We start from the raw sequence: 19,116 nt of genomic DNA on the forward strand, positions 1-19,116 counted from the left end.
ACTATCAAAAGCTATCTAAGGTGTCTCCCAATTGAGGTGTCCCTGACTGGCCTGTACTCACCTTTCATGTTGCCTGAGGGTGAATAACAAAGCCAAAAAAGGAAAGATGTGCTCAGCCTCTTCTTTTTCTTTCAGCTGCTCCTGTTAGGGGTCGCCACAGCAGATCATCTGTTTCAATTTCTTCCTGTCCTCTGCATCTGGCTCTGTCACACCAACCACCTGTATGTCCTCTCTCACCACATCCACAAACCCTATCTTAGGCCTTCCTCTTTTCCTGTTACCTGGCAGCTTCATCCTTAGCATCTTTTTCCCAATATATACTCTGCATCCCTCCTCAGCACATGTCCCAACCAACGTAATCTTGCCTCTCTGGCTTTGTCTCCAAACCTTCCAACCTGGGCTGACCCTCTAATATACTTATTCCTAATCCTGTCCACCCTCGTCACACCCAGTGCAAATCTTAACATCTTTAACTCTGCCACGTCCAGCTCTGACTCCTGCCTTTTTGTCAATGCCACTGTCTCCAAACCATATAACATAGCTGGTCTCACTACCCTCTTGTAGACCTTCCCTTTCACTCTTACTGGTACTCGTCTGTCACAAATCACTCCTGACACTCTTCTACACCCACTCCATCCTACCTATGCTCTCTTCTTCACCTCTCTTTCACACTCACCATAACTCTGAACTGTTGATCTCAAGTATTTAAACTCATCCACCTTCGCCACCTCTACTCCCTGCATCCTCACCATTCCTTTGCCCTCCCTCTCATTCACACACATATATTCTGTCTTAGTCCTGCTGACCTTCATTCCTATTCTCTCTAGAGCATATCTCCACCTCTCCAGGGCCTCCTCCACCTGTTCTCTACTCTCACTACAGATCACAATGTCATCTGCAAACATCATAGTCCATGGGGACTCCTGTCTGATCTTGTCTGTCAATCTGTCCATCACCATTGCAAATAAGAAAGGGTTCAGAGCTGATCCTTGATATAATCCTACCTCCACCTTAAACACATCTGTTACTCCCTCTCCGCAGACCTCACTGCTATCACACTACCCTCGATCATATCCTGTACCACTCTTACATACTTTTCTGATGCTCCCGACCTCCTCATACAATACCACAATTCCTCTCTAGGCACTCTGTCATATGCTTTCTCTAAGTCCACAAAGACACAATGCAACTCCTTCTGACCTTCTCTGTACTTCTCCATCAACAGTCTCAGAGAAAACATCGCATCTGTAGTGCTCTTTCCTGGCATGAAACCATACTGCTAATCAATAATCATCATCTCCCTTCTTAACCTAGCTTCCACTACTCTTTCCCATAACTTCATGCTGTGACTGATCTGTTTAATCCCTCTGTAGTTACTACAGCTCTGCACATCACCCTTAGCCTCTAGGGTTGATGATCTGGATTCTGGCCTACTGAATCTGTAAAACGTTAAATTCCAAAGTAGGGTTATTAACTTCTGCAAAGTTCTTTTTTAAAGAATAGATCTCGGGAAGAATAAATCTCATGCGTAGTTTATTTAAATAAAATCCTTTTTATTATAGTTATACAGTTCTTATTATAGGCAGATGAGCATGGCTTTGTGTTGTGCATACAAAGGAAACCATCTGTAAATATCTATCTAATACTGACACACAGAAAGAAATTGTGGCAAATGTCTCTCAGACACTGACACACGAAAGGAATTATTGCATAAAAATTAGTCAGACAGTGACACACACAAGAATATTATGCACAAATATCTCTCAGATGTTGACATACAGAAGGAAACCATGCCCAAATATCTGTCAGACACTGGCAAACAGAAGAAAACCATGTCCAAATGTTTTTAGTCCCTAGTACCCATAACTATACACAACTGATACAATTCTAATTTTAATGTAACTTTTAATATAACATCTGTCCTTGCTTTCAAGCCTACTCCTTATTAAGTAGTTACCTAGGACTTTTTTCGTTAGACCTGGTCACAACCTAAAAAAATGCTGTAAAATCTGATTGCATAGCTCAAATTTAGATTAATGTTATAGACCTAGTTTAGTAAAGACGGTGATAGAGAATGTTTCAGGAACTGGAAGGGACAAGAATGCTGGGAGATGCCTGTGACAATGTGAGGTATTGCCAGCTATGCCAGAAGAAGCAAGGCAGTGGATGTGTAACATATGCCAGCACACCTAGCTGGAATTTAGTAAAGAATTATATGTTATTTGAATCTCAAACTGCTTTGTACAGATGCTTGTGGTGAAAATGCATTTGTAAAGCTGGTTGTGTTAAAAATGTACCAACAGTGTGCCCTGCTGGACAGAGAAAGAAATATACATGTATTGTTTTAACTGTTGAAATGTATATATTGTAACAAAGGATAGTGGAAGAGAATGGGTTAATCTCAGTCTAGCTGCAGCTAACTAAAATTAAATTACTGGGCCTAGGCTCTAAAGATCGTATCTTACAGTTCTCAAAGCAGCCAGAGACTGAAAGTCTGTACTAGGATGCTTTATGTATTGTCTTTTTAGTGAACTAATTGCTACTCTGGAAGGGTAAAAGGATGAAATTGTTTATGACTTCCAGAAGCTGTGTCAGATCTTAGTAAGCTCTATGTGTGTGTATTATTGACACATATGTGCTAAATCCTGGAGGTTTCTAGCAATGGGGGTTGCATGTGAACCAGAAGTCAGATGACTAGATGTATGTGATATCATTCTGTAATCCATCACTAAAACAATGTTTTAATACTAGCTGAGTCTGAGGTCTCAGAGAACGTTGCTTTTGGAACCTGACAAGGAAGAACCTCTCACCTACTTCGTTTTGCTTTGTTCTAGTAAGTGACCAGGGAATAGTAATTATTTAGATGGGTCAGGAAAATATAATGAGATTAGGTAAGTACTGTTTTTCTGTATCTGTGTGAATCTATTTTTCTGTATTACTTTAATATTTCCTGTGATTAAAACTCTGGTGTTTACTGTAAATAGATATTAGTATTTATATGTTCTTTCATTATTATTAAATATATTTAAACTTTTCATTGTGGCTGGTCTTTTAGAGAATATTTTAACCTTTGAGAGTACTTATATCTATTGGTGGCACTGTGGCCACTCCTGAAAGCCTGGATGTTTAGTCAACATTACCATTTGTATTAATATTAATTTCACTCAGTATAATTGGGTACCTTTGCAAGAGCCTTAGAGTACCTGGCTTTGGACTGTCCGGTGGCAGCGTAACTAACTTACAGTCTGGGAGGAAGGGGCTGTAGCTAGTAAATCTGTGCCAGCCTTTCCCAGGTGTGTGTGTGTGTGTGTGTGTGTGTGTGTGTGTGTGTGTGTGTGTGTGTGAAAATCAAATCTCAGAGAGTATGTTTGTCAGCTGCTTGGAGCAGGGACATGAAGCACTGGTTCCACAGAGAGGGTGGTGAAGGACTTGGCTTGAAAACTCAGTTGAGGACTCAGCCCTACACCTGTGCCAGTGGGGAGTCTTATTGCAAATCTGGAGAGAGAGAGAGGACCCAGCCCCTAGACTGACTGTGTTTCCTGTGTGCTCTTAAGGGAAAGTGTGCTTGATGCAGAGAGCTGTATCTGGAAATACTGGGTGTATGCATTGTTCCAAGTAAACATCCCTCTCCAGTGTCAGTGGTGAGGATTCAGGCCCCTTGATTACTGGACCAGAGTGGGGATGTCACAATGCCATTCAGAGACTATAGTCTTTTATGATTCTAGAAAACATTACACCATCTAGCAGTCAGGAAATTTTAACTTTTAACAATATATTACAAGGAACATGGAACACTTAGGAGGTCACTGACTACAATGCAGCACATATTAATGATGGACCCATAACTGGAAGGTATACCATTATTAAAATTATTTAATCTGGGAGGCTATGCAACTCAGTTCAAATACAGCTGTCTTTCTTACAAATGCCGGGCCTACCTACTTGAATTCCTTTACAACAGCTTGCTTCAGCACTTCAACTTTGGTTGTGGTCCAAAAAACTCTGATGTCTCAGTTTCTGTATCATTAAGTATTTATACATTGTCCCAACATTGCAGTATTGTCAGTTTGCACTGATATACCTAAATGGTAATACAGATAATGTAACATCTTTAGACAAGCTAAAGGCATTGCCCAAATCAGAATATTAATCCATTCCACAATTTTTATTTAGATATCTGCCCGAGTACTCAGACATTCTAGAAATATTCAGTTTCCACCTGCAAACTGCATGATGTTGTGCAAACTACTTAGCTAGGCACTGATGGCTCACCTATGAAAAATGAGCTTATACCTTTAACAAATTAATACAAAATAAAAATAAAAACTGCTGGCATCCAGTCATTAATTTCTAGCTCTATATTGTGCTTTTAATCTCACTTATAGATAATTCTGTATCTGAGTAGAAACAAGTGAGTGTTTTTGCATATAATATATAGGCGTACAATGTCATGTCCGCAGCAAGCTGATTTTATGGTTTGTATAAGAAAAAAAACAATCAAGCAGAATATATCATTGCATAATAAACCCATATATCTTTAAATTTGTGTGTACTGCAATGCAGCTGCTAAAATTTTTAATTGATTTATTTTTTCATTTACAGCTAGTCCATGTACTCAAGGGTGCAGAGATACAGGTGATGGTGTTTCCTGCTATTGTTATCCTGGATACCATCTCAAATTAGATGGTATAACATGTGAAGGTAAGGAAAGAATATAATCATAGCTTGTGGGTAATGTTTCATTAATAAAAGGGCAACTAAGGTTAAGCATGCCTTCCAATGACTAACACTGAAAATAGAATAAATGTGCTGTACAAATACATGATAAAAACAGCTAACAGTACGTATAGAATTACATGTATACTGTAACAGCTGTAATTGTACAATTTCAATTGTATGCAAAAAAGTATATTATACCATGATTCTTAAATAATGTCATGGTATAATAATAAATAACCTTATAATATTGTGTACATAGCTGATTGCACATATCAATAGAGAAAACCAAAAAAAATCAACATTTTGATATTGGTGGTATTTCTTTTACACTTTGTATTTTAAGCTTTTCACTTGTTTGAGCAATCACAGTGGATTTTTGCATCAATAAATGTTATGCATAATCTGGCAGATATTTTTTAATACTTTTCCTTTCTTACTGTGCGATTCTGGACATTCTAGCATGTTTAATTGTTTACAGACAACAAAAGTAGCAGAATAATTCCTTATTAATTGTTGGTAAGTCTACTTAGTTGTGACTTGTAGTGCATGCATGTATTTTCCAAGATGATGCTATGAAATTTACTTGTGTTTCCACCAGCAAACCTGATACAGGCCTGCATTTGCTCTACTGTCTCTCTCTACTGAAATAAAATGAACTCTGTCCAGTCACTAAATATACAATAAGGGGTCCCTGTCTGATTTTCAATATCAAAAAGAAAGTGAACATCCAAACTGGAAGTAAGAAAAGAAAGAGTCTAAAGTATAAAAATATTGCCTTTTAAGTGGACTAATGCTAGTTTGACAGTGACTGAATCTGTGTGTGTGTGTGGGGGGGTATATTTGTTCTATGCAAACAAGGCATAGAATATTAGTGGTCAAATATCATGAAATAAATTTGTGAGTTTTATTGTTCATGTTTGTCCTATATGTATAGATTGTAAATATGCTTGCCTGTAATTTTATAAATTATGTATGTACTTACTAACTAATGGGCTTGATTTAGTGATGAAGCTGTACATCTGAATTATGTTGGAAGTCACTGTTTTGGATCAGGGGCATAACCATAATGCTGGAGCACCGATCACTGCATTTTTCTCTGTAGTGATTGCTTAACTATGATATGATTGCACTGCACATGTTGTGTTTATGTAAACAAAGTAAAGATATATACATGAGAGAGTGCTGAAAAATGAAATTTGGGAACTAGATTTTGTCATAATGGAAAGCAACAAGTACTCCCAAGCACAATGTCATTTTTCTGTCCATTTGAAGACAAACCAAAATAGTTAAAATAGCTGTCAATCTACTGTAGAATTAACAACACTCTTACAAAGCACCACATCATACTGTTCTAAAGTAAAAAAAAAAAAAAACCTCAGGCATAGTAAACACATCACCATTTACCTTAAATTTAAAGATAATAACCCATCCACCACTGTAAATATCTCAAGAACAACTCAAAGATAAGCCCATTTGTATGTAACTCCAACTCACACCAACAAACCATCAATTTGCCTCGGACTGACCATTTAAATTATGAGTGACATTATCTTCCATTCAAATTCCATCACACATCTCCATCTACTGGATACACTCTCCTAGAGACACACACATCTTCCACCACTTTCCTCCTGTTGCATCTTGGATTTCTCAAGAATCTGTTAAATATATCTGTGAGCTGCCTCCGTATTCAGCAACTCAGTTTCTATAGGATGTTTGTCCACTGAGCAGAACACTGTTGGTTCTCCCACTCACCAAAACAACTAAACCCACCCAAATGGTTTAGTGTCGGTATTAATATCTTACACAGAGCAAAATTCCTGGAAGAAATCCTGTATAACAAAATCATTCTGTTTCTTCAAGATAATCATGCTCTCCAGTAAACCATTTTGTTTTTATCCAAATTCTAATCCTCATACTGTTCTTCTCCTTGCCCCATGTTTGCTTTTGCCTAACGTTGATAATGGTTTGCTTACAGGTGCCATCTTTATTGACCTGAAAATGGTCTTTGATTGAGTAGATCATATTCTGTTCATAAAACAGCTTTCCAAACTTAGCAACTTTAGAAACAACTGTCTAAATTGGCTTACTATTTGCATAACTGATCCTTTCAAGTCAAAATTAACAATATTCTTTTATGTACAGCACACTGTACCTTTGGGAGTCACAAAGTTCTATTCTTGGGCAAATCACATTCTTTCTAGCACTGTAGCATAAAGGGATAAAGTTTTGATTGTGGCCCAGGTCTCCTGAGTTTGAATAGCAGCTTAAGCATCTGAGGTACTGGCAAGAAAAGATGGTTTTACTGGATGTGTATCCATCCTGTGTGGAGAGGATGCCTTTTCAGACACACCTTGTGGAAGATCCCTTGCAGGGGGGGGGGCACACAGATGGAGCATTGTCTTAGTTGTTGTGATGGGGGGATGATATGCCAGCATGTTCCTATTGCTCATCCATTCCTGGACGTTAATTGGTGCACATGTTGGGTCATTTGGGCAGAAACAGAAAACACTTCTTGCCAGCAATATGTTGCTGCAGCAGCAGCCTCAATCTCCAAATGACCCCAAGCATATACTGGAGCTAGTCAAGTATGGTGGAGGTAAAGAGTGCCAGGTAAACCCAATGGATGAGGAAATGTCCTGGCCGCAGCCAATGATTAACTGCAACCAGCAAAACAAAGACCCACCTACCTTCAAAATTCCCTCCTGGGTGACTTCAACAGTGTTGGTTTTTTTAACATATTGTACAGTTAACGTCTGTAATGGTAAATTATTATTGTTTAATTGGTACCCTTCAAAGATTGCAAATCTACTCATTTTTATTAATACTGGACTAATTAGGTAATAATACTGAACCAGTCAGGACCACAAACGCATGAAATGGATCCAACTTTGGCTTTCTACAACTGTGCAGAGTTTGTTTCCAGCAAGGCTGTTAAACAACCAAAATTATCACATTATCCACTTTAAATGACAATAAATACCCCACTACAAAAAAAATTCTAATATTAAAACCAGAATGCCATCTTCCTCTAATCTTCCTAGACCACTTTAAAAATGCAGTCTCCTCTAGAAAATGACAAACAAAATCTGATGCTTCTTTGATCTATTCCACAAAATGCTTCTTGATCTGATTTTTAAATTCATTTTAATACCCTGTATCTGCTTTAGCTAAGGTACTTAAGCCTGTTTCAGTATTTTCAGTACACAGTTGCACTGCATTTCTCTGTTCAAGTGGTCTAATTGTTGGTGTTAAACCCTAGTTTAATTCTTTTGAACTGAGTGCATGTCAGGCTGGTTCAGGACATGCCTTTGCATTATGGCAGTTCCAGTCCAGTCAGCTCGGAGCGAAGGGTCTGATTGTTTTTCCCTCCCACCCACCGTAGCTGTTGTTTCCTGCCCCTTATGATAATTCAACAACACAATTCCCTCCCTCTCCCCCGTTTATTGGCTGTTGACAATAAGCATATTAGTATCATTCAACAAGTCTCTCCCCTTAAGCTACTCACGAGGCTCAAAGACCTTTGATAAAATTGCTTAATATTAAGTGTACTGATGCTGCTTGCACTGATTTTAGTATAAAATTAGTGAGTTTTGTTTTATTATAATTATTTTACTGGTTCTTGCAGGTCACAGAAGTAGGTTTCCAGTCTAGTTGTTTTGTATTGAACTTTAAATACTCAGTAGCAAGTCCACCCAAACATTATCATAAAACTGAATTCCGAGTAGTTATAGTTATATTTCCCCCTGCCCCCAGAGTCATTCCTGTCAGTATAATGGACCAGCAGTTCCCATCAACTTGTCTAGCCAGCTTGATTGAGATGGGTATGTTGAGACAGTGCAAGAACTGAGTCATGCTATCTGATGATTATCTGTTACTCAACTAGCATAACACAGTGTGGGGGATGCACATATATATCCTTGGAGGCAACAATCTCCTACACAGTAAACTCAGACACCAGAATAATCAGCAGTGCACCACACATCACACCTTTCTAAGGCCAGCATACTACACCTAATCCATCATATGCTGAGGTTCTAAAGATTAACTTGCCAAAACCTCAAAGACCTCTAAAACACAACACAGACAAAAAGCACACTCAGAAATTAAGCCTACTTCCTCACACAGCATAAGGAGTACCAAAGTCACGCATGCTGAGCTCGTACGTCAGGCATCGACCCAACCAAGCAATCTTATTATAGGTGACTCCATTGTAAGACATACAGATGTGCATGTTACCAGGCTAAACAAGGCAAGAGTGACAGTTGCTTGTCTAATGCCAGGATCTATCAGATCAAACATGCACTCAAGTTCTTCAACAACAAGTGCCAGTATGACTCTGTCATGGATCACGCCAGTGTCAGTGACATGAGTTGTATCTCCCCGGACTGTATGGAGAGAATCATTACTATGTGTCCAAGGCAGGTATGATCTTAGCATCGCACAAGAATGATGCCATAATATGAGCAAAAAAAATTTACTGCAATAATTGGCTTGCTTCTGGGTGTGATTCAAATGGGTCCAATATATGTCAGCCTGGAAGGATATGATCAATAGACCGCACTGCTTCACCAGAGATTACCTGCATCTGTTCCCACTAGGTTTTTGGTTATTGACAAAGACATTGTCCACCCCCATACTACCTTTATTAGGCAATGCCAGCCTATTAAGCCTACCAATATAATGAAACAAGCAAAGGAAAATATGAAGGTGTTACTGATCTATCTAGGAGCTTAAACAATAAGCTCCACTCCCTATAAGCCCTTCTAATCCTGGTAGACAGTGACTTCTGCGTAGTGACTGATTCATGGTTTAAAAAAGCAGAGAGCACTTTCTCTGTGGAGGGTTATGACACCTTCCACACATTTAGACCAGCTACCGTGCAACAGAGGTAAAAAAGGTGGAGGTGTTTCAAGCTACATCCAGAAGAGCATCACATCAAGGCTGGTAGAGCAGCATGCTGCAGTAGAGCTTCTTCATGTCCACATAACCATCAGAAATGTCCCGCACCATATATTAGCTCGCTCTCTCTGTCTATGACACAAGAAATCCACAATGCCTATCAACGGGAACTAGAATCATTCAGTATTAAGTGCAGTAGCATTTTTCCTAGGTGATCCAAACCATCCACCTATAGACTGGGAAATGTACACCACCACTAGTGCACAAGAATAGAGATTCCTGGACTTTGTCAATACAACTGCCTGGAACAATTATTCAGAGTACACAGTATGGGGAATAACATAATGGATCTTGTTCATACTAATATGGTAACATCTTGCACCATTCCTTGCGTATCTTCATTACTTGTTAGGTCTGACCATAAAGCAGTCTCCTTCAAAATAAAGCCTAAACCAGAGATCCCCTGCAACAAAGATACCTTTAGGAATCTCTTTAAAACAAACTACCTCCTCCCGATTGATACATCGGTGAACTTTCAATCCCCACCAAATGCAGTTAACTTCACTGAGTGCATAGAAATATATACCACCACACTATACCAGTATGTAAATAGCTGCATATATTAAGCAGTACCCCATATGAACAAGAAGAAATCCAGAAATAAATGTACATTGTGGAATCATAATATCAACAAGCTTATAATAAATGGAAAAGAATTTTCCCAAAAAGTAAGAATATTAATTCCCAGAATGTTAGAGCCCTTGTCGATGAAATAAACAAACAACTCAGCAGCTTAATAATATCCACCAAATTTTCCTGGACTGCTGTTTTATTATCTTTTTGCTTGAATGTTCATTTAAGGACGCAAGAGATAACTGGGGACTGTTCATCAAATGTTTTTGAAATAACTATCTGGTAAGCAGAAAGTATTGAAAGTAGCAGTTACTTAGTTGGGTGTGTTTACTTGTTTATGAGTGTGTTGTACTATAAATAGATGGACATGAGTGAGCAGATGCATCTTGTGTCAAAGCAAAGACATGTTTTTGCGGCTTTACATGTGTGCAGCTGAGTGGGGTAAAGTATTTAGTAAGTGAAAATCCCTCTTTTTTGGAATGGAAATTATGGATGAATTTTGTTTAAATGATTAGTTAACAAGAGGATATTTAGTTAAATGCAAAGGTTGCTTTATGCATGGAACTGCTACAGAAAACTTTAAGGAAAACAATGAGTATTGTAACAAATATCATGGTAAAGCAGGTACATCTGATAGCATTTAATCCACCCTTTCCCAAAGATAAAAATGTATTTAATTCAGCAGTTCCATCCATATTAACCCAAATGTGTGAGTCAACTCAGATGAAAATATTCTGTCATTGGTTATATTTGCTAATAAAGCAAGAGGGAACGTGAATGAACATAGTAGGTTTGGAAAATTATCAATTAATGTGACAAACTTTGAGAATGAAGCAGATATTCATCTGAGAGAGTATGTACTGAATGATGTTATGTTACACAAAGCAGGTAAATCTTTTCCTGTGGTAAATTTGATAAAGAATTTGACAGTAAACCAATAAATTTAGCAAAAATGGTTATGTGTCCACAAACATTTATGGAGTGGGATAGAAGAATGTTTAATTGATAATTCTTGTAATCAGTCTCTTAAGAAGTGTTGCTGCAGGGATCCACTACAGAATTTCTAAATTCCACAATCCCGATTATGTTATTTTTTTTATTTTACATTTGTTTACCAGGAAAGTTCGACTGGACACAGGTCCATTTTCAGCGGAGGCCCAGGCAGAAAAGCTCCAATACAGTATAGTACAAAAGATACAATATGGCAAGATAGGAAGAAAGCATCACATACAATATGGCAAGATAAGAAGAAAGCATCATATCACACAGAAAATGTATACAACTGAGCATACATAGCGGAAAGTAACAATTGTTAAAATATCTAAAAGTGAGTCAGTACATTATAGAATATACAAATATGAATATCTGAGAGATTACTTTTTTGTTCTCTTGAGAGCATAGCATTATATGGGATTTATCATTGGGTAGACTAGTAGAGAATGGGTGATAGAGTGCCACTACTGTCATTAGTAGAATCCCAGCAACAGTGCGTTGGTATGGCTTAACCTGGTAGGTGACATGAGCAAAGCCAGTTGTTTCATGTAGTGGGTTTTGAAAATTTTTTTTAATTGGGAAGTAGAGGTGGTAGAAGTTATGTGATTTGGGCATGCATTCCAGGTTCTGGCAATAGAGCAGGCAAAGAGAGATTTGCCAGCCTCATTTTTGTGTTTAATGACATTTATGTGTTTCTGATTACTAGATCTTAAGGTTCTGGAGGTGGTGTAGGGGTGGATTAGATGTTGAAGGGCAGGGGTTTTGTCAGGAAGGTAGTAGACCTTGTGAGCTATTGTGAGTTGGTTGAGAAGGAGGAGTTGTGGAAAGTCAAGCCAGTTCAGTTGCTTGAGGGCTAGACAATGATGGGTCCTATAAGTGGCATTGGTAACAAACTTGGCAATCTTGTCGTAGCAAGATTCCATCTTGGTTACTTTGGTGTGGCGAAGGTTAGTTAATATACGGGAGGCATAAAAAGGATCGATAACAGATGGGTTCTTGCAATAGTGGCTTTGGTATATTTAGTCATAAATTATCAGTTCCTGTAAAGGAGACTTAGCTTTTTGTTGACCTTCTTGATTATCTGGGCTATATGTACGTCAAATTTCAGACTATTGTCAATTTCTACGCCTAATAGCTTTGTGTGAGTTGTTGGAGTGATTTGTGTATTATCTTTAGATTGTATGATAAAATTGTTGTTTAGTGGAGGAGATTGACCTGGGCTAAAGAGAATGAGTTTGTTTTTTTTGGATTAAGTTTAAGTTTGATTTTGGTGAACCATGCTTCGGCTAGGGTAGTTATTTTGGGTGATGGTTTTTAGTTCATTCAGGGTGCAGGCAGCACATATAATAGTGGTGTCATCTGCATATTGCACTACAGAGGCAGAGAGAGATGATGAGACTATCTGGTTAGTAAACAGTGAAAATAGCAAGGGACCGAGGATGGACCCTTGAGGGACACCTATGGCTACTGGTAGTAGAGGGGAAAATTGGTCTTGCCATAGAACTGCCTGCTGACAATCAGGTAAATAGTTACTGAACCAAGATATGGTGGAGAAGCTTATACTGAGGGTTGCTAGATTTTCTAGCAGAATGCTATGGTTAACCATACCAAAGGCTTTGGATAAGTCTAAGAATATGAAGGATATGAATAGTCCATTGTTTCTATGGTGATTGACAATGTTGGGGAAAAAAAACAGTACTGTGGTAGTGCTATGGGAAGGTCTAAAGCCATGCTGGGATTTAGGTTCATAGGTTCATACTAGGCTATCTGCCCTAGGGCATTTATAAGCCTAGCCAGAATGTGTTTGGCTTTTGCCACCCATTTTAAATTTATTTTGCTATGCCCTTTTTTGAGGTTAGTATACTGTGCCTCTGTCTAACAGTGACACAGAAGTGATACCCGGGGTAAACCTACGATCTCCCATCCACTCATCAAGATTCCTCTTGAAGAGAGTCAATGAGGGACTCTGCCTAACCTGGACTGGGATTTTATTCCAGAGTGAAGGGAGCCTCTGGGTTATGAATCTGTCCCTCCAGCATGTCCTATTTATTTCAGTGCTGAGGTTCAAGTCTCTTGAGCGAGTAGCTCGATGGGATTTGGATTTTCTGAGGTGCAGCATGTCCATTAATTCCGGGTTGGACATGGCTTTATACGTCAGGCACAGATCGCCTATGAACAGGTGGTATGCCACCAAGTAGAGCTGGAGTTTCTTTAACCGGGCAGCATATGGCATCTGTTTGAGCCCTTTGATCCTCTTGGTGAGGTACTTTTGGGGTCTTTCCAGTTGCTGCAGGTGTCTGGTAAGGTACATCCCAAAAGGGGCATTGTACTCAATTATGGGCCTGATGAGGGATGACTAAAGAGGCACGATGACCTCCCCTGATCTAGATGTGAATCCCTTCATGATTAGGTGGGCTATATAAAATGTTTTTCCAACCACTTTGGCCACGTGGTTGTCAAATGAGAGATTGCTATCAACTTGGGTCCCCAGGTCCCTAATTACTTCTTCTGTACTTAATGGATTACCACCTATGTGGTAATTTGTGGGCACTTTGTTTTTGCCAAAGGGGATGACTATATACTTTTTGGCATTTAGCTTGAGGCCATGGCTCTGGCACCAGTTGTCTGTTTCTATTAATACCTTTTGGAGGATGCTTGTGTCAGCTGGAGAGTCGATTATGGCGCCCAGTTTGCAGTCATCTGCGAACTTGGTCAGCCACAGTCCTTCCGTGTTGGCCTGTACCTCCGAGAAATATATACCGAACAAGAGAGGTCCCAGGACTGAGCCTTGTGGGACACCACTTGTAACTGGTTTGGAGTCTGACATGGCTCCAGCAATTCTAACCATGTGGGTTCCATCCTTGAGCCAGTTTGCAATCCATCTAGTGACATAGGGGTTTATATTTAAGCTGGTGAGCTTATCTATAATGTCCGAGTGGGGTATTGTATCAAAGGCTTTTGTGAGGTCCAGGTAGGCTGTGTGGACCACCTTCCCCTCGTCAATGGCCTTGGTGACTGTTTCAAAGAAATCAACCAGGTTTAAGAGGCAGGATCTGCCCTTAACAAAGCCGAACTGGGTAGGATCCAGTGTCTGTAGGTCCCCAATATCTTTATTTATGAGGTCCATGATGATCCTTTCCATAGCTTTGCAGACCAAGCTAGTCAGGCTTATGGGGCGATAGTTTCCAGGATCCATTGAGGCACCACCTTTATGGAGAGGGACCACTGTTGCTGTCGCCACTCTTTGGGCACATATCCTGTAGTAAGGCTGAGATTGAACAGTAGTTTTATGTTTGTGTTTAGCTCTTCTTGGAGTTCATGTAGGGGCAGCCGGGACACCGTCTGGTCCCATTGATGCTGTGTTTTTGCTTTGGAGAGGGCGGCTCTTACCTGAGCATCTGAGATGTCAGGGGCAGCACTCTGCTGGGATAGATATTTGCCCTTTTGGTGGGGGGGGGAGAAGTTTGTGCTGAACCTGTCAGCTAGGATGTTGGCAATGTCTGTGGGTTTGGTGTATTTTTGTCATTTTGGACTAATTCTGAGCATATCTGGGAATTACCACCCAGGTTCCTAACATAACTAAAGAAAGCCTTGTGATTATCCTTAGTGTCCTGTGCAATTTTTCTCTCGAAGCTGGCCTTAGATAATTTTATGAGTGCCCGTAGTTTTTTGCTAATACTGATCAGTGATGCCTTCCCTTTTTGGGATTTTGCTCTATCATTTAGTAGCTTCCTCCTTCTATTGTATAGTTTGTTTATGGCTGGGGTCCACCAGACAGGACGTCTGCCTTTGGTGGATTGGGTCTTGGTTTTATTTGGGATCGCATGATCCATGCATTCCTGAAGGTGTTCATAGAATGCGGTTATAAAGGATTCTGCGGTCTGGGCCGTATTTTCCACAGACCCTGGGGCTTTGAAGGATTCCATCTCGGTTTTGAGGACTGTGAAATTTGCTTTAGAGAAGTTTTTCACTGTGGTTTTCTGGGCAGGGGGTGGGGTCGGGATGTGAATATCCAGTGAGATTAGTTTATGGTCTAATCTTACCAGTGAGGGATCCACTTCTGGTCTGGAGCATAGTGTCCCCATGTTGGTGATGATCAGGTCCAGTATGTTTTCCCCTCTTGTGGGAGTGGTAACAAGTTGTTCCATAGCATTTGAGTTTATAAATTCTAGGAACCTTTGGGCTAGGGTGTTGGAGCTAGAGTAATGCTCCCAGTCTATGTTTGGGTAGTTGAAGTCGCCCAATATAATGGTGTTTGGAGAGACCTTCATATTTTCCAGTGTTCTCAGGAAGGCCGAGTGGGGTTCCTGGGTTTGGGAGGGTGGTCTGTAGCAGGCTATAAACTGGAAGGCAGTTTTACCCACTGTTAGTTGCACATGGATAGTCTCTGATGCTTCGTGCTTTGCCACCAACCTGGAGGTGTGGGTATCTTTGATGAATATCGATACTCTCCCTCCTTTTGTGGTTGGGTCCAAGTTTTGGGGCCGAAAAGCATGGTATGAGGTATAACCTGGTAGTGCTGGGGTGCTCTCGGGAGCCCTAAACCAGGTTTCTGTTACTGCACAGATATCGATGTTCTCCATGCTAAGGAGAGTTTCAAGTGCATGCATTTTGAGGTTTAGACTTCTGGCATTGAGTAGCATTACTCTTAGTTTCTTATCCCTTGTGATACCTATGGAGGTGGGTTTGTCTTTTGAGCCTTGCCTAAAAAAGGCACTATGGGGGTAGCAAGAGCCTTTGCCAATATCTGAAAGCCCAGGGGTGACAGGTGCAAGCCATCCCTAGCGAAGCACCGTGGCTTGTCGAGCATATCATCCCAAGCTGACAGGCATTGGATTCCCTTTGAATGACACCAGTACTTAAGCCAATTGTTGAAATTGATCATATTGTCTTCATATTGTGGCATCATTCTTGGTGAGGGTAAGATGCTCAAGGTCAGGGTCATACCGGCCTGGGCTACATGCTCAGAGAGCTCCTCTATGTCTCTTTTCATGTAGTCCAGGGAGGTATGTCTCAGGTCATTCACACCAGCATGGACTATGACTGAGTCATATTTGTACTTGCCTTGGAGTGACCTGAGTGCTTGTGTTATGTGGCGGATCCTAGTGCCCAACAGGCTGCTCACCGTGACCCTCTCCTTGTTCAGCCTGGTGAGCGGGACATCAGTGTGCCTGATGATAGAGTCACCTATTACAAGTGTATCAGGTGTGTTGTTTAGTCTTAAGGGCTGTGACTGTTCGGCACACTGGCTTTGTGAGATATGTGTTTTGTTTTGGGGTAGCGGTTGCTTGGGTGTCTGCTTTGGAGGTCTCTGCTGTTTAGGCAGATCTTTATTTAGAGCCTCTGAGTATGTTTTTGTGTGATTATGTGTTTAGTTTGCTGTCGTGGTAGGTCTGTGTGAGACTGGAATTGTAGTGAGTGTGGTTTCCTTCTCCTCCTGACTGGTTATGCTAGTACTGAGTTGAGAGAGCTTAGCCTCCAGTTTGGCTATATGGTTGCATCTCTCACATGTGTTGGAATTTGTTGGGAGGGGGAGAGGGTTGTCTGTGTACATGAGGCAGTTGTAACATTGCCTCAAGATTCCCAGATTCACCAGCTGGACCGAAGAGGAGATTGACAACTGACCTTTGGACATGCTAGAATAATATTGGGAATTCCTTTATAATTGAAAACAAGGGCCAGTGGGGAGTGAGGGTGTAGTGCTTTTAATTTTTAGTGCTGGCTTATATAATTTCTTTAGTGAGCAAGTGCCAGGTAACTTAAGTGCAATGTGTTACAGGTGACTTAAATGCAAAAATGACAAACAGTAACTTTCTTTCAAGTGAAACAAGGAAATAAGTACAGTAAGCAATGCAGATATCACTAGTGATCCACAGAAGCGCTGAGAAGCCATGTATTAGGTCGAATTAGCATTCCAGGGAAATAACAAGCAAACAAACAACAAGCATATAAACAAAGCTAGATTCAGCAGGCCCAGATCTAGTCTATGCTACAGCAAACAAGGTGTACCAATTTCAGTAAGATACAGTTCAAATATTCAGGCACTATAAACCTTTAACCAGAAATTCCCAGCTCAGAAGGGCAGAGTCCAGCCTCTTCTCCCACAAGAGTGCAGACCACGAACCTTCTTAATGTAAAATAACTGGCCTGAAGCCCAAGTGCTTAAACCAGAACTAATACACTTTAAGAATAACAGACACTGGGTTCTCAATCAGCAGTTCCCAACTTAGAAGGATGAAAGCTACCTGTCCTGCCACCACAGTGCATGCCACAAACCTTCCTAATGTAAAACAACTGGTCTGAAGCCCAAGTGCTTAATCCAAAAGACTTAGAATGATAGCTACACTTTAATCAAGTTACTACCAAGCAGTAATAAATACAATTGAATACTTTAGAGAATGCCTGGATTAGTGCTCAAGTTACACAAACAAAGCTAGATCCAGCAGGCCTGAATCCAGTCTATGCCACAGCAAACAAGGCGCACCAACTTCAGTAAGAAGCAGTTCAGATATGCATGCACTATAAGCCTTTAACCAGAAATTCCCAGCTCAGAAGGGCAGAGTCCAGCCTCTCCTCCCACAAGAGTGCAGACCACGAACCCTCTTAATGTAAAATAACTGGCCTGAAAGCCCAAGTGCTTAAACCAGAATTAATACACTTTTAGAATAACAGACACTTTTAGAATAACAGACACTGAGCCCTCAATCAGCAGTTCCCAACCTAGACGGATGTAAGCTACCTGTTCTGCCACTACAGTGCAGACCACAAACCCTCTCAGTGCAAAACAACTGGTCCGAATCCCAAGTGTTTAAACCAAAAGGCTTAGAATGAGTTACACCAAGCAGTAATAAATACAATTGAGTACTTTTAAGATGATGCAAATGTAAAATAAAGTAGGTAGAAACACAAGTACAGTAAAAGAAGATGAATTTTTTTTTTCTGAACAAGTGCTGAGATCAAAGAAACAGATTTGAGTGCTGAAACTAGAAAACTGGCTAGTTATAAGAAAAAAAACTAAGCTAGAAGGCTTACCTCTAACACAGATGGGCTTGGGGGCTCAGAAGCCTACAAATAGTCTATACCACTTAACAGGAAGGCAGGAAACAAGCTTAATTTTTTTTTCTGTTTTCCAGATGCTCTCTTTGTACACAGTAGGAGTGCCTGAAATCAGAATATGATCTCACTGCACTCAGTTGAGTGAGCAAATGAGATGGGCCCAGAAGGAGTATCCAAACACAAATTTACAAGAGGGGCGGGCAGTTTCAAGGCCACTAAGATTAACACCAAAACAAAAACAGGGAGGGTGGCTGGGACTAACTGAAGAGCAGAGTCAAAACTTCCAGTTCAGTTAATATTCCTGCAACACAGTTAAAATCAATTTAAATACTGTATTTTTTTTTTAAAAAGTGCAGATAAAGGTACTTAAATTCTCTTATATGTCCAGTTGAATGCAGCTAGTTCTTAGCCGGCCAAAGCTGAGGTTTTTAAGCAGAAAATATTTCACACTGTACCACTTAAATAGGCAAGGACAGGAAATCAAAGAATGTGGCTACCCCACACCTGTAATTACTAGCAAATAACAAAATTCAGCAAACACTGACTAACTTCCAGTTCAGTTAATATTCCTGCAACACAGTTAAAATCAATTTAAATACTGTATTTTTTGAAAAACAAAGTGCAGATAAAGGTACTTAAATTCTCTTATACATCCAGTTGAATACAGCTAGTTCTTAGCCGGCCAAAGCTGAGGTTTTTAAGCAGAAAATATTTCACACTGTACCACTTAAATAGGCAAGGACAGGAAATCAAAGAATGTAGCAACCCCACACCTGTAATTACTAGCAAATAACAAAATTCAGCAAACACTGA

General features: G+C 40.1%; 1 protein-coding gene across 1 annotated transcript in view; it reads left to right on the plus strand.

Moving 5' to 3' along the window:
- FBLN1 (fibulin 1) overlaps nucleotides 1–19,116 on the plus strand; it is a gene marked incomplete in the record, with an annotated part of 2,573,942 nt that overhangs the window by 512,711 nt on the left and 2,042,115 nt on the right. Inside the window, 1 exon segment of the mRNA XM_044088093.1 lies at nucleotides 4,603–4,701. Within this exon segment, the coding sequence (XP_043944028.1) occupies nucleotides 4,603–4,701 (99 nt within the window).

This window comes from Protopterus annectens, chromosome 11.part0, assembly GCF_019279795.1.
Source record: "Protopterus annectens isolate FY-2018-M chromosome 11.part0, PAN1.0, whole genome shotgun sequence".
Lineage (NCBI taxonomy): Eukaryota > Metazoa > Chordata > Ceratodontiformes > Protopteridae > Protopterus > Protopterus annectens.